At 53.0% G+C, this 16,158-nt stretch overlaps 1 protein-coding gene and 1 long non-coding RNA gene across 2 annotated transcripts; both read right to left on the bottom strand.

Annotated features, from left to right (window-relative positions):
• Positions 1-2,688: 2,688 nt before the first annotated feature.
• LOC117436945 (uncharacterized) lies at positions 2,689-6,933 on the bottom strand. Its single transcript, XR_004550236.1, has 3 exons — positions 6,884-6,933; positions 3,789-3,888; positions 2,689-2,708 (listed from the first exon to the last, which is right to left on the bottom strand). It is a non-coding gene; the product is annotated as an uncharacterized lncRNA (long non-coding RNA).
• A 1,606-nt stretch (positions 6,934-8,539) lies between these two features.
• On the bottom strand, positions 8,540-15,574 carry LOC117436908 (hydrocephalus-inducing protein homolog). Its single transcript, XM_034068982.1, has 6 exons — positions 15,368-15,574; positions 13,587-13,706; positions 12,844-12,978; positions 12,094-12,293; positions 10,217-10,341; positions 8,540-8,751 (listed from the first exon to the last, which is right to left on the bottom strand). The coding sequence occupies exons 1-6, from the start codon at positions 15,572-15,574 to the stop codon at positions 8,540-8,542; spliced, it is 999 nt and encodes a 332-aa protein (XP_033924873.1).
• Between the last annotated feature and the right edge of the window lie 584 nt (positions 15,575-16,158).

The raw sequence follows: 16,158 nt of genomic DNA, 5'->3' as shown, positions 1-16,158 counted from the left end.
TATGGCATGGGGGAAAGCCAGGTGACCTTCCTGGTGAGCAGACAGGCAGTGCTCACCTTTGATGTTCCTGGGCAGGTCCAAGTGGATCCTGGGAAAGGTCCCTTCTCCTTTCAGGCAGACTTTTTCTGGCTCCAGGTGACCCACTTGGATCTGGAAAGCCCTGCAGAAGACTCCAGGCACTCCTGGCAGGTAATAGACTTTCAGCACTTGCTGCTTGCCAGGTTCAATGTAACCCTGCGGGGCACAGAAGAGGGAGGGAGGTAGTGTACCAAAGAGGACTCAGTGGAGGGATGGCTCACACGACAGAGACGCTGAGGACACAAGACAGCTTCTCATACATAAGGAAACATCAGACATCACTACCTCCAGCTTTCTTGTACCCAAACGCCCGAGTCCCCTACACCAAGATGCAGTATGTCCTTCAGAGGCCTCGCAAGGCTGCCCTCTGCTCAGCATGAGCACAGCTCTTCTGCTGACAGGGTTTACCCTCTGCTAGCCAGAGCCAGGCACAACAAACCAAAGCTCTTTCACCAGCTGCTCTGGAAGAGCACCGAAGGGCCTGCGCTTCCAGCAGGGCCAGCACCTCCTGGCAGCAGCTTGCAGGAGAGGACATCAGCGTGTCATCCCTCAGGCGGACAAGCACTGAGGAAGGTGGAAGCCACTCGGCCCTTTGCTTCCTCTTCCCATTGCAGAAGGGCACCAAGGCAGGAACACTGCTCCAGCTCTAAGACACCCAGGCAGGATGACAACTGGGATGGAGAGATGCTCCAGTCATGGCACAACCAGAGAGCTCAGCACTCAGCTCCAAAGAGCTCCCGCAACCATCGTGCCTCCCACTGGTGGTTGCTGTAGGATAGCAGAGCCAGTGGCGGCCAAGGCCAGTCAGGGGCTCCATTAGGATCGTGCTCGATGCACCTCCTCTGCCTCTGCAGCAATCGCTCACAGCCCCGTCTCTCCTGCCTGGTTTTGGATGGGGGTTGTGTGCTCATTCCCCCTATTTTCCCCCAAAACTCTCTCCTGGGCAGCCTGACACAGGCCGGGTGAAGCCCTTGTGCTACTCACCATGCTGGGCACGACCAGGGGCACGCCAGGCAGAGGGCTGGCTGCAGTGCCTGTGCCGGGGCTCAGCACCACAAAGGCAAATCCCAGCTTCCCACTGTTCTGCAGAGTCACTGCTGCTTCCAAGACTTTGTTAAACACCTGAGGAGAGGACAGAAGAGCAGGAAGTTACAGGCACACGTCTGCTGCTCACAATTTCATTCCTCTTCCATTGGGTTGAAAGCAAAGGAACACAGCCCAGAAGCAGGGAGTGCACAGGAGAGATGGGCACTGGGCTCTCTGGGTTAACCCGGGCAACCCGCGACTGCAGGGTACCTCTGAGCCCTACACAGGGACAGGCATTTGTGGCAGAGGTGCAATTACAACCATGGAAAGATCAGGAAGAAACCAAGTAGGGGACACAAGCCCTCTGCACTTGAAGGTGTCACCCAACAGCGAGCTGAAACACAGGAGGAGGCACTGAGGCATTTCAGGAGAAAAGGCACCTGCACACAAGTATTTGTGGGCAAAATACAAGCCAAAATGGAGATGGACAGGGCAACGCACACACGGCCAACAGCTGGAAACAGCTGTGGGGTTGTAACTGGAAAGTACAGTGAGGGTTATTCTGGGACATTCTATCCAGCTACAGTGACTGGAAGCCCAAGTCAGCTGCCTCCTTGGCCGATGAATCAGGAGCATTAAAAGAGAGCACCTCCTTGCACCTCTGGCTTTAGGAGCCCATCAGCGGATGGACATCTGAGGGACACATCCCTCTGGAGAGCAACACTGGGATCCTGCCTGTCCCAGGAGGCAGCGGTAGTTCCCTCCAAGAGGAGGGATTCCCAGCTTTGGGCTGGGCTGGAGATGGCCATTAAACACCAGCTTGGAGCTATCACCCAAACGCTGGACTTCCGAGCCACAGAGCCAGCAGAGCAGCTGGGAAGGGGGGAGAGCCCTCAACCCGGGGGGGCAGCAGCCCACCGGTCATGGCTGGAGACAAGGAGCTCTGACAAGAGCAGCGTGCAGTACCTGCAGCCCGCAGTCGATCTCGGTGGTGTCCAGGAGGTAGCTGATGCCTGAGGCCTCCCCACGCAGAGCCACCTCGTAGCAGGAGTCCAGAGCTCTCTCCGGATACACCACACTGAAGGGAGCCTCAGGAACTCCTCTGTTGAGCAGGAGCACCTGCAGCAGCAGCAAGAAAGCAACATGGAAATACATGAAGAATCCTCTTTACTTACTGAAGGCTCACTTCTTTTCTACTTTAGCAATTAACATCTGTAAAAGGCAGAAGATGCTGAGCGCTGCTGCCAAATACAACAGGACAAGTTCTGCCTCAGGGCTTTTTCATGCAAAGCAGGGATAACTTCACACAAACAGAGCCACTCTGGCCTTATTCCCCTGACACAGAGCACTCCACTTGACCTGCAGTGGCAAGGACCTGCTCAGCACCACCAACTTGATTCAGACCCATCCCACACCTCCACCAGGCTCACTGCTGCCCACGAGCCATCCGGATCCACCCCATGCCCTGCCACCCGTCCTGCTCACCCCATAGCTGTGGCTTGAGCCAACAAACACCTTCCCGACGCTCAGCTGGTCGCAGCTGAGTTCCACCTGGGGCCCGACGCCTTCCCCACTGATGCACAGGGGCAGCCTGGTCTCACAGCCTGTGGAGGGAAATCACTGTGAGCGCAATTCCTTCTGCTACCCGGCACCTTCCAGGTTGTCTCAGTGCTGCTGCCGGTCCCTGGCCTGCATGGAACCACCTCCAGATGCTCCAGGAGAAGATACGGGACCCATCTCGTCCCTCAGGAGATCAGCCTTGGGGCTGGTTTCTCATTTCTAACCAACCCCCTGGGATGGTGTCTCAGAGAACCACAGAATGGTTTGTGTTGGAAAGGACCTCAAGATCATCCACTTCCAACCCCTGCCATGGACAGCGACACCTTCCACTAGACCAGGCTGCTCCAAGTCCCATCCAGCCTGAACTTGAACATTGCCAGGGACGGAGCAACTTCCTTGGGCAGCCTGTTCCAGTGCCTCACCACTCTCACAGCAAACAATTCCTTCTGGATATCTAAACTAAATCTCCCCTGTTTAAGCTCAAACCCATCACCCCTTGTCTCATCCCTCCAGCCCTGGAAAACCAGCCCTCTCATTGAGCAGATCACATAAGCCAGACATGTACTGCTAACGTACACATCCCTTGGTGCAAAGGCAACCGAGACCTCAAGGCTTACAGCCAAACTCCAGGGTGGCTTCTTTCCCTTAGATTTGCTAGTGATGACAGAGCACAAGATCTTCAGTCTGAAAGCTGCTCTCAGCCACTGAAGCCTGAATCCTGGCTCAAATTTTGGACGAGATCTCACTGCCATCCCATTCTACTCTGCACACAAGGCGAACAGCACCAGGAGGAGGAGAGAGCCACACAACCAAGACTCATCTTGGAGGTAAATGGTCTACAGGCTCCTGGTGCTCCTTCATTAAAGCTGTGTGTGTTGCAAATGCTGGCAAACCCGTGCCAGGAAAGCTTATTCCTTCACTGCTTTGTCTCTTCTGGGGTCAGGAAGCCAGAGCCAGGCATCCTGAGCCCTGGCCTCGGACAGGAGACCACTGGGAACCGCAGGGACAGCAGCATGTGCCAGCACTGTCCTCTTGAGCCCTCCAGAGCTACACGAGATCCCAGTGGGCTGGAAGAGTGTTTGTACCTCCTCTGTGGGAACAGGAGCAGGAGGAAGGAGCTGTACCTGAGATGTCACAGTAGGCTGCCTCTTGGTAGACTCTGGCTTCTTTGGGCTTAAAGATCACATTGATTTCAAGTGAAGAATTTGGCAAGATATCTCCCTCCTGAAACAGAAGTGACAGCAAACCATTTATCTTCAAACAGCACATTCTTGTTGCCACTACAGCCCTGTAAGCCTTTATTTAGAGCATCAGCAAAGAGCAAGGAGCAAGCAACACTTGCCAACAGAATTTATAGGAGAGCTTGGAAGCAGCTGCAGAAACACCTTCCAAAGTCCCTCGCCTTTACTGGCACCCGGAAGGGGCTTTTGTTACCCTCAGAAGAGACTGAGCTCTGGCTCAGGGATTTAAGTCTGGGCCACGCTACCAGTTTCTGCAACTCTCTGCTGCTTCCTCAGGGTCTTCTCTCTCTGCTGCTCTCCCACAGGATCCTGGCACTGGTGCTCAGGCCCAGGAAGCCTTGTCACACATTTCAGCAGGCACCCCTGGTTTCTATAGGCTCTCACTTCCTCCAACTGCCTTAAGCAAAGGCACCTCGTACAGCCGTTCAGCCCCTAGCATTACAAATACACTTGACGTAAGTAGCTACACCTCTGGCAACCGTAATAACGCTCTACAGGAATTCAATATTGAGTTGACGGAAGCAGATAAAAAGAACAGAGTCATTTTTCTATCAGCACAGCCAGGCTCTGATTCCACTCTGCTCTTGGCTATTCTCAGGAATTTGTCCAGAAGAGCCTTGAACTGAATGGAGCCTCCAGCACTCCTGCAGCATCAGTATTTACTAGCTACGGTTCTGCCACTGACACAGCACTGACAGCTTAGAGGACAGCCCCACAAAAATTAAAGAGCTACAACATGGGAAGTTATTGGCCTGCAGCTGGAAGTAGTTCCCTGATGCACAACCTGCTCTGAGTCAGGAGAACATGGGCAAGGACAGGCAGAGAAGAACCCTTTCAAACACCAACTGCCAGTAACTGCAAAAGTCTGAAAGAGTAAAGTCACTTGGATTCTTCTCAAAACCTGCACAAAGTCCCCATGTGGGACAGGGGACACTGCCCATGACACAAAGCCCTTGCTGCCCCGGCCTCCTCCCATTCCTGCATCCCCATTCCTCTAGCCAGGGCAGCTGGAGCTGGCTCAGTGCCTCAAGGCATCTGCCTGACTCTGCAGTTGATCCCGGCCCCAGATAACCCAAACTCAACATCACAATGCTGAGCTGCCACTGCACCAAAAAGTACAGCTTCAGCAAGAACCTGGAGAACACTGCAAAGGTGCATCTCAAACAGTGAGGAGTGCAAAGGAGAGCCCGGCAGGGTTACTGCGAGTGCCTAAGGCCCTGGGGGCATGATTTGCTCCATACCGAGACCACACTGACTGCTGCCATCATTCTGTACACACTCTTTAACTAGTGCAGGAGGGAGCTTAGAGCTTTGGGCACGTGCCATTGCTTCCTTTACAAGCTAATCAGAGGAGGGTGCAGCACACACCCTCTTGCCAGGGATGATGCCTTGCTGGCCACCAAGCACCACAAAGCCATCCAGTGAGGCACCACGATCATCACAAGGGACACATCTCCATACATCCAAGGTGCTGCTGGGTCCCAAGGCACTGCCAGATTAGACTTCTCTAAGGCACCTGAGGAAAAAGCTTATGGGCTAGCACTAAAGCCTCTCCTTTTCTAGGGATCAGCACAGCTCTCAGGAACAATCCTGATACAGCACCCCCACTGGAGCCTTGCATTCATATCCTCCATCCCAAGAGAACTGACCCAACACTTAACAGGCTCAAGAGCAAGACTCTCCATGGGAAAAGGATTGTTCCATAAAGAATGGAATTCATGGAAATCAAGAGACTGATAACGCTGCACAAGACAGCAGGGGAGAGACTCCTGTAGGAGCCTGCTTTGATTCAGCCCTACAGCAAACCATGTAACAGGAACACGGCCATTTAGGAAAGGTTTCCACTCACAGCTTGGGGCCAAGCTACACTTCACGTCTCTGCATCATCGCATCTTGATGTGGACAGGACTCAGCCACAATTCCAGACCTCCCCTTAATGCACCTCAGGAGCTCAAGAGCAGCTTAAGCTCATTGTGGAGACACAGCAACTGGAATGAAGCAGGAGCCCTGGGGCACACTCCAGAACCAGCTCTCACACACCACAGGATGCTCTGAAGGCTCAGCTCAGCAGCTCCCACTCTCCCCAATATCCCTGCTGCTCTGACACAGTCTCTTGCTCACATCGTGCTGCTGCCAGCTACAGTGCTGTGAGACCGCACTTGTGCTGGCACTGGTGGCTCTCAGCCTTACATGCGCTGCAGGAGCAAGCAAGAAGAGAACAGCAGCCCCTTCCTCAAAAACAAACTCAAAACATAAACTAGTTTCACCCACTGGAAAAGAAAGAAGAGGTTGGGATTATTCCAGGCTTCACTCCAAGATGAGAAGGGATGTTGCACTGCTCAGACAGCAGCCATTCTTCAGCTCCGACCATCTGAATACCCACAACAACGGCTCTGGCTGATTGAAGGACATGGGGGTTTTGCTTGCATCACCAGGAAAGTGAGCAGTTTTCTCTACCTATCTGCAGTAGAACTCAAAAAGCTTGTTTAAACCTGCCAACCTCGTGTCCAGGCTCACAGACCACACTGGAAGGGACACTCAGATGTGGTATACATCCAGGTTTTAGGAATGGATTGCTGTCCCCCCGATTAAACTTGGGCTCAATTTGGACTCCTTTCCACAGGAGATCATTTCATTCTGCAGGTCAGGATGTGAACTAACAGTGCACCAGTGGCCTTTCTTCACCCCCATGCGCTACATGGAAATGTGTCCTTACAGAGAGTAACTGATACCTCTGAACACTGTGAGGACACTCATGAAGTGCCCTTGAGTCACAGGCCTTGCAGCAGAGCCCAGCCTGGGGTCGGCTCTTGCTGCTGCTCAGAAATGCTTTCTGCAACAAGTGCCCCCAGCCTCACCAGAAACCTGATGTCTCCTCTCTTGGCACATGGAGCAGCTGACGTGGGATCTGCCAAGGGACCTCATTCAGAGAGGAGAAGGACCAGGAGCAGGAAGGGAGGTTCTCAGCCATCACTTACCATGGGCACAATGGTGAAAATATCACTGCAAAAAGGCGTGGAGTCTCCCTGCACCTCTGTCCCCTGGTTCTGGGAGGTGCAGACGGGAAGGGAAGGGTGTTCTCTGAGAGGGGGGACCACCCCGTGCTCCTTAGGAACATCAACCAGCTTGTCCTCTTCCTGCCTCTGCAGCCTGTGCCATGGGAGAGACAAACAAAGGAGATCATTGAAGAAGCAGCAGATTTGCAGAGCCTGTCATGTCCGTGCACGACCAGCAAAGCACTTGGTGAGGAAGAGCAGCAGCTCAGCACGGGGCTGACCCTGAGACACAGGCTCCCCCATGGATCCCATTATTCCCAGCACAGCAGCGAGTTTTACTCCTCACTGACAAGCTCATCAGAGGTTTCTTAAAGCTGGCAGCCCTCAAGAAAAAGCCTCCTGCACTGGGAGGGGAGAAGCAACCGGGTTTCAGCTGCACGTTACCAGCAGCACAATTTTCGCCTTCCCTTTTGCACCCACAGGGATGAGAAGACAGTATCTGCACTGCCTTGCGCCAGAGGATCCCGGTGCACTTCCAAAGCAAACCAATGGGTTTGGCATCCCACCACTTCAGTGACACAAACGGGGTTCTGTGCATGAAAACAGAGGTGCCAAGAGAGGAAGGGACTTTGCCCAGCATCACCCAGGAAAGAAGTCAGCATCTCTGAATGCAAACCCTACGCTGAGCCTTGAACCACCTCATCTTTTCCCTCATTTTGGCCTCCTCTGCAGAGATGCAATGCAGTTAACCTCTGCCTTTATTGCTGGTTGCAGCAGAAATCATTCTAGTGGTTAGAGATCACAAGTGGGAGATGAGAGGGGAGCAGTGCTGCACAGTGGCTGCTCCTTACTGGGAGCCTGAAAAGTTGCACAAGGATTCCCCAAGTCACAGAAGCTTTTAAGTCTCATTTCCAGTTCATCCCCCCAGGCTGTCAGTGTTTCTCTGCTGCCTGAAATGGCAATTTCAAAGCTTCACCAGAGGCACCCTTGGAAGAACCTGCCCCATCTCTCACCACCAGGATGACACAGGTTGCTGAAGCCCAAAAGCACTTCCAAGTCCTGGCTGCCCTCCCTTCCCTGCACAGCCCTCCCCCTCCACATCTGCCCAGCTGAGGAGCAAGGCCAGAAACACCTCCTTGGGCCAGAAACCAGGACACTGGAAGGCAATTCCCCAGCCTACAGCAGGACGGCCTCCACCTTCTGGGCCAACCAAGCACTGTATCCTGCGTGTGGCTGGAAAAGGAGCCTGACACCTTATCAAAGAACAAACTGCTTGAGTATCATAAGAGTTGTGCCACCTGCAGCTCTTCAGTGCTACTGCTCAGTGCAGTCCCAGGTACCGAGTGCTGACACCTGCCTCAGCCTCATGGACCCTCCGCAGTGCACGCAGCTCTGAACTCAATAGTTTGTGGCTCCCAAACGTGAATTTGCCCTCTGAGGCAAGCCAGTGATTGCAATCAACCTTCTCTCCCCAAAACATCATCCTCAGCTGTAGCACGGGTGGGACTGGAATGGCAAGGGTTAAGCTCCACGCTGTGCATGGCTCTGTCTGCCCTAATCCCTTCAAAAGCCCCAAGAGCCCTCTGAGGCTGTGTGTTAGTTTTCCCCTGGGGCATCTATCTTGCTGGGAGGAATCTCTCAAACAAACCTCAGCTTCTGCCGCTCCTCCTCTTGCTCATCAACAAAACGCTTCCACTGGAAGTGGGCTGTGATGCCACTCTGGTTGTGGATGACCAGGGAACTTTGCTTTGACAGCGTGAGGGAAGTCTTCTCAACTGTCAAGGAGCTCTTGTCAAGCCTGATGTCAGCATTTACAGCTGTTCCACAGAGGCTTTTGTGAACATCTTCACCTGGAACAAAGCAAAGGCAAAGTCTTGGCTCATCTCACTTGCTGATGGAAGTACAAGGAACGGGGCAATCTGCAGGCAACAGGAGAAAGAGCTGCAGTTCTGAGCTGCATCAGCAGTTCCCCACATCAGGACATTTATCGTATCCTGACAGCTGCACATGAGATGGCATGAGGATGTCCTGGCACCACCTTAGGCACCTTATTCTGGGGGGTGTTCGTGGAGATTTATCCCCAAGGTGACAGCATTTACAGTGAGACTTTGCAGATGTGCCCAGGTGCCCTTTGGGCTGCCATCCCACTCAGGTCACAGGGAATTCTACATCCAAGTCACTCAGTGACGCTGAGGAGCCCACCTCAGTCATGGCTTGCCCAGGCTCTCCTGCAGGCAGGAGATGCCCCCACTCTCGTGTCATCCTCATCTCCTGCTCCTCAAATATTGGCCATAGCTCTCATCTCAGAAACCAAGTGGGAGCATTTGAAATGAAATGGACAAGGGCAGAAAGAACAATGGCAAGTACAGAGCAGCTTCTGTGCTGAGCTCTGCACTCAACAGGGTGCTATGGGGCCCTCGGATCCATCTGCCAACTCCTTCTTTTGCTCCTTGCTGCTGTCACAGCCAAGTGCCTCACCACTGCCAGCACATTCTCCCTTGTCAAACGTGCTGCTGTTACCACTTCACCACTGGAGAAGTGAGTCCCTTCACTAGGGTAAGTGTCCGCTGGAAAGCTGGAGACTTCCAGCATCAGAGCAACACGCACAGCAGCACAGCCATTCCCAAGGGTTTCTCCAAAGTGCTGTTCACCACCTACCTTCAGACATCATTACACCCTCACATTACTGACTCCAGCCCTAGCAGCAGCTTCTTCCTAAGCCTCACCATTAAATAACTGCTGCTCACAAGGGGGGTTCTACAGAATCATTCCCAGGCTACAGCAAAGCTCAGAGCACCCTAATGGCTACCGCTGCCACACTTACTGCTCCTCACAGTCACAAGACCTCAGCATGGCCCAGCTCTCAGCAGAGCACCCACTGTACCCATGCATCACATCACAAGAAGAGGGTCTCTACCTCAAAGGCCTTGCCAGGAACTGTAACACAACACATCGGGATGAAAAGCAATGACCAGTCAGGAGAGCTCTATGGGACAAGCTGCAGGCTCTTCAGACAGCTCTCTTGCACGTTAAAAGCCATCTCCTTTTCAATCAGGCTCCTTGCTATGCCTTCTTCCCCAATGGAGCACCCAGAATATTCCCCATCGCCCCCTGTGCACTGTGCTTAGGAAGATCTGCTGCCTTGTTACAGGCTGAAATATTCCAGCACAGCAATATCTGGCAGCCAGCATGGAAGCTTTGCTCTACCCAGCGTGAAGGAGTCTTGCAGAAGGGATTCAACAGGACAATGAAGCCATCAGACGATGATGACTGCTCTCTTTGGAAGGACACACCGAGGGTGCACCAAGCACTTACCTGTGTCATAGTGAACAATCATGGGACTTGTATAAACACCGGTCTTTGGTGGGTGAAATTCCACCGTGACTTGCATCGCTTCTCCAACGCCAAGAGTCCCAATGGAGGGATCCACAGAGAAAGGGCTGCAACACAAAGAGAGAGATTTGGGCCCTCCGTTAACTTTGCAGTCTAGTTCACTTCAGCTCTCTTGTGCAAGCAAGGAGCAAGCAAACCACAGGCGGTACAAGAAAACCAGAGCATCCAGGATGAGAAACAGAGCGGGTGACTCTCCCTGCTGAAGAATCCCATGCAGAAGAACCCTGCAGAGGATCCTGTGGTATAACATGACCTCAGCCCCCCATCCTCTGCACACAGTTCTCAGCTCTTCACCTCTGCCATCCAGTTACTCACAATTCTACGGTTTTTGTGTAGCTCACTTAAACTTTTGTAATGCTTCCCATTTCTTTATTGCAAATCGGGACTGAAATAGTTCATTGCTGAAGTTCGGGAACTCTTAAAACCCTTGTCAAGGAGCTCTCAACACATGCTCTGTCACCCAATAGAGTAGTTGGCAAGTGCATTGCAAATAGATGCTAGACTTCACTGGGTACTTATTGTGGTGGTGACAACTAGGCCTGGAAATCCCAGAAGGAAACTGTACAGTGATTTACAAGTTCCTGCCCATGGAGCTCCACAGGGAAAAGCAGCAGCCTGCTTAAAGAGCACCCTAGAAGCCTGCTTAAACAGCCTTGCCAGCCTTTGGCAGAAGCTCCTCTCAGACCCTCGTGTTTCACAGGAGACAAGTTGAAAGTCTTCTGAATCCTGTTTCCTGGAGAAGAAACTGAAGCAGCTCAGGTGCACCAACTGAGACGCAGCAGGTCTTTGGTGCGTTCTTAACCTCAGCTCCTGCGCTGAGACCTCTGGGACCAAGCAACTCTCAACTCCCAGCCAACTGAACCGCCTGCCTTGCGGATGCAGTGTCATAAACACATTCCCCTCTCCAGTGCAGCAAACTGGAAAACCAGTGACTGGCTTCTGAGACCAACAGGAACAGGACAGGCTGTCTGCAACACAGTTCACCTCAGGCATTTGATGACGGGACCACCAGACTACCGTGAACTTGTGGCCTCCCAGCGACCAGGTGTACTTGGTTCCTAGTGGTATGGAACCATTTCAGAAGGTTATTTGTGACCACAAGGGTGCAAACCAGCTACTCAGCTACTTGAGCCCTCTCCAGGAAATGTGGGAGAGAGACAGCTCCAGGAGAAAAGGCCCCCAGCCCTTTGCAAATGCACCAGGCACTTGGAGCATCTTTCACCTGTGCCCTCCTTGGCTTTCTGGTAGTCCACTTCTGAAGCCACCACCTGCTCCTCTCCACTTCAGAGCTCATTCTGCTTAGGCATATTTGGTCCCAGGCACCAGACCAAGCCCACGGGAAAACAAAGGCCCTGGACCACACACTCTTATTGCCAGGGCCTCCAGAGCAATTGCTTTCATCTATGATCTCTGCTTGCTAACATAGACACAGCTGCTGATCAACTCCTCAGTGCCTCTCACCAGCTCATTGCTTGCCCATTTCTTGATGCTGCCTTTGGGCTCCGTGACCTGAGCCCCTCGAGCTGTCCTCTGCCACACAGCACCTTCTGCAGCACTCCAGCTGCCTTCCTACCTTGGCTCTTCCAATCCAACAGCATCAGATCTGCAAGATGCTGCCTTGGAGACACCACTGACCTGTAAAACTTGCTTGCAGAGCTTTCTCAAAACACCATAAGCAATGGCAAACCCCACGTGTCCTGCCCATGTCCAGCACCTCAGATGCTCTGCCTCCTTTTTCTCACTGTTTACAACTCCATGAGCACACAACAGCGTTTTGCACAAGAGATGAGCTCCTTTACCTCAGAGTGGTGATGCTGTAGCAAGCTTCCCGCTTCCCCACGTTGCGCACCAGCAGAGTTTTCTGGGAGCTGAACCTGACTGGACACTCAGAGAAGTTCAGCTGCTCAGGGAAGTCCAGGCTGGCTCGGGCACCTATGGCTCGGATAGGCACAAAGAACTTCTCCCTCTCTGTGATGATGATAAGCTCCTCAAAATAATCCTGCAGGGAAAGAAACAAGCTCAGCACAGTGCCTTTAGCACCATGCCTGTGCCAGAAGAACTGCTGCTGGTTTCTGTGACTCTCACAGTAGCATTCGATAATGTACTTGCACTTTTTACCTTCATGGCCTTTCATTACACATTATTTCACAAGCAGGGGCAGCCAGGGACCATGGGGCAGATCCTCTGTAGTTTTCTAGAGGCATGCTGCTTGAGGATAGGACAGACTATTCAACTACATTTAAGCAGCAAACACAAGATGAGTAAAAGGCCATGCACAGGCAGCAGACTCTCAGCCCTCAAGCCAACAGACATTCCATTAAATATTCCACCACTGAAGGACAAAAGAGCCTGAAAGAGGCAAGAGCCTCCAGCCTATGGGAGCACAACCTTCAGCACCAGCAAAGAGTCTCCCCCAGGTCTAGATCCAGTGCAACCCCACTGAACCCAGGACACTTCTTCAAAACCCACACCAGATGCCTGCTTTGGAATCCAGCCCTGCAGGTTCACCTTCCCCTCAAGGCATCATCTCTCGGGACCTCCACTCTCACCTTGTTCTCATCAGGTCGGAAAAGGATGCGGTAGGTTGAAGACGTGCCCGGGGCTACCTTATAGTCCTCATCACTCGGGCTGATCAACTCAAAGTAAGGAGAGTTCCCCAGGATGACGTTCAGCAGACGAGGAACCTGCACGAAAGACACACAACTATGATTTTGTCACTTGGGGAAACTTGAGAAGGGACCAGGACAGGCCACGTGACAGCCTCCTTACCACCTTCCCAAAACACTTTTAGCTCTGAAGGTACACGCACGGAACACACAAGGCTGGACTTGAATCCCCTTTAACTGCTCCTGCTAAGCTAGCCTCTTTCCACTGCTCTTCCCTGTGCTTTGACAGGCACTTGCACACAGGTGGCTGAACAGGCTGAGAGAGGAAAACATGGCCTGCCAGAAACCAAGACTGACCAAAGAGCCACCAGGACACGGTGCACACTCGAGGTAAAGCATGACAGCAGGCAAGAACTGCACAGCCCTCGACAATCCCATCAGTCCAGGGTTTTCAAGGGGAAGCATGCTGGCTCAAAGAGCTCCTTTGGGTAGATACCACCAGTGCACGGCCAAAACCAGAATCCCCAGCATGGGAACCTTTCCCCATCTTGCAGAATAACGCTGGTGAGACATTTTATTCTGCATGCGCTGCACTGCAGCAGGGAACTTGCTCTGCTGCACACCATGTGAATTCCACTGCTCTCCTCCTCCAGCCCAGTGCTCAACCTCCACAGCCCAGCACTTACCCTGTCTTTGTTCCTCAGAGCTAGCGACGCTATGTAGAACTGGTGGGGAATGTAGTTCTCAAACACCACCTCGGATGGGAAAGCCTGGAACGACCTCTGGTCCCGCTCAACGGCTGAGAACTGCAGATGCAAGACAGAGCAGAGAGAGCTTCAGCTGCTGGGAGAAAGATTAACGAAGGAAGATCCCATACTCATCTCCAGTAAATACAGTCTCTTGGTGACTACATCTGCCCAGCTCACGCTAGGAGATGGCAGCTCACCCACCTCTGCTCTCAGCTCAGCAAAGGGTTCTGGACCATGCTGAGCAGCCTCAAGCTAAGAAGCTCTTTTGGAGGCTCTTTCTGCAGGTTGCCTTCTCCAAAAGGCAAAGCAGCATTCACCTCCAGCAGAGCCCTCTGCTAAGCTGCTCGCTCAACTCCAGACACTTGCTGGAACAGCCACCAGCACTCGGGGAGCAAGCAAAACCCAGCAGTTTCCATGAGCCTCCACAGGAAACAAGTTGCAGGTGAACTTCCCTCTGGGACAGCAACACTGAGTCCCACACATCCCACATATCTTTTTTTGATGGAGAGCCAAGAAACCAGGCGGAAGACACCAGTACCAGGGAGGAAAGGCCAACAAGAAAGTAACGGGGCAGTTGGGAAACAGACAAATGAGGTGAATGCTGGATGGGGATGAAGTTCAGCTCTTTCCCCAGCATTACTGGGCAACTTGAGCTAGGCTGCAATTCGTATCCCCTCTCCCCAGGAGCTTTAAAGTTGCTGCTTCACTGGATTCTATCACTGCTGGTTTATTTAACAGCACTGCAGAAGCAGCTCTGAAAAGTACACACAAAGAACAAATGCTGACCCAGCAGAGGCTTTACTTGGAGATAATTCCTCCCTGCTTGGTCTCCCCTCGCCCAGCTGCACTGCTGCCACTCGAGACACACAGGCAGGTCTCCCGCTGCCCCACAAAAGCCACGGTCAGGCTGAGGCCAGAAGCTGTAGCACTGCCAGTTATTTGGGCGCCCGTCTTACGCGTTCCCACCTCGTGTGCTGTCTGGGGCAACCCTGAACTGATGTGCTACAGCTCACTTGCTGGCAACTCTCTGCTCAACAGCCTACCTCAGTCGTCCACCCACCTGGACTGGCTGTTACACTGAGCAGTCCTGCAAGAAAAGCAGCTTTAAACATCCATCTAAGAGAGCACTGATCCAGGGAAAGCGCATCCACTCTCCTCTGCCCAGGGCGATTCCCCGACTATCCAGCAGCCTGAAAACTCAAACACCCTGGAAGGCTCCCACGCCTTCTTCCAACCCGTTCATGCATTAGTGCAATTGGGTTTCTTACAGCTTAAGTACTTGTCACAGGCCCTCAGCCTTCAAAGGCCACTACTGCCACCATTGAGGGAGTCCTGTGACCCCAAGCACGTGGCAGTTGACTACACCAAAGCCAGAGGTGGGTCTTTGAACAGCAGGATGAGAAACAGCAGCTCCTGCCCTTGTGTCCTGCCCCAGCACTACCTCCAGTAGCTTTAGTGACGGTAGCTCAACTCCAGCAAAACCCACCAACTGCAGCACAGGTTCCATTGGCTTCCTGCAGATCAGGACTTCAATGGCTCACTGCAAACACACGTTTTGCCTTTCCCCCAGCAGAAAGAACTCCACCGCCACCAGTCGGAAATGACAACAGGACCTAATCATCAAGCTGCTTGGGTGAGCTGGAGGCAAATCAGCCACAAGCACGTGCCCTCTTCAAATAGCACGTCAAACAGCAAGGAAAATGCCAGGGAAAGGATACCTTTTGACGGGAGACTTCACCCATGTCCCGAAGCTGGGCAGTCCGGGGTTGCCTCATCTCCCGCGGCCTCGCCAGCCTTTGCTTGCTGCTGAGAGACTCTTCTGCCTCTCTGACCAGCTTGGGATTACGAGATGCTACCACTCTGCTCTGGAATCCATCCGCCCTTCTGGAGGACCTCATGGGCCGGGGGGTCATGCCACTGGCCATGTCGCAGAGCTCACCTGGAAGAAGCAACAATTGGACAATCCACAACCCCAGAACCTTAAAGCCCCACACCCATGGAAGCCTGGAACCCACAACCTTAGGGAAGGGCCCTTAAAACTCACCCACTCCCAACCCCCTGCCATGGCCACAGACACCTTCCACTAGAGCAGCTTGCTCCAAGGCCCATCCGACCTGGCCTTGAACACTGCCAGGGATGGGGCAGCCACAGCTTCTCTGGGCAATCTGTGCCAGGGCCTCGCCATTCCTGGCACACCCAAAGGACTCCAGCCTCTGGCATCCTTCCTAAGTGCAGAACGCAGGCCCCCCCACCCTCACTCATCATTAGACCACATTTAGGCTCCATTCATAGACGTAAAACCCCACAACAGACAGCCCCTGAGCCAAAACAGCCTTTTGCTCTGGGTGCAGTCCCACCAGCCACGGAGACACACCAGGGGCTGCTGGCACTTCTCACCCTTCCTGCAAGGAGCCTGCTGATGTTTCTAACTAACTCAGCACAGAGCTCAAGACTCTGGTTAAGAACCAGAGTTTCTCAAGGCTACTTTGCCTGCTTGAAGTTACAAAGA

The sequence above is a fragment of the Melopsittacus undulatus genome, chromosome 13 (assembly GCF_012275295.1).
Source record: "Melopsittacus undulatus isolate bMelUnd1 chromosome 13, bMelUnd1.mat.Z, whole genome shotgun sequence".
Lineage (NCBI taxonomy): Eukaryota > Metazoa > Chordata > Aves > Psittaciformes > Psittaculidae > Melopsittacus > Melopsittacus undulatus.
The sequence above is the reverse complement of the archived record's forward strand: the minus strand, read 5'-3'. Positions and strand labels throughout refer to the sequence as shown.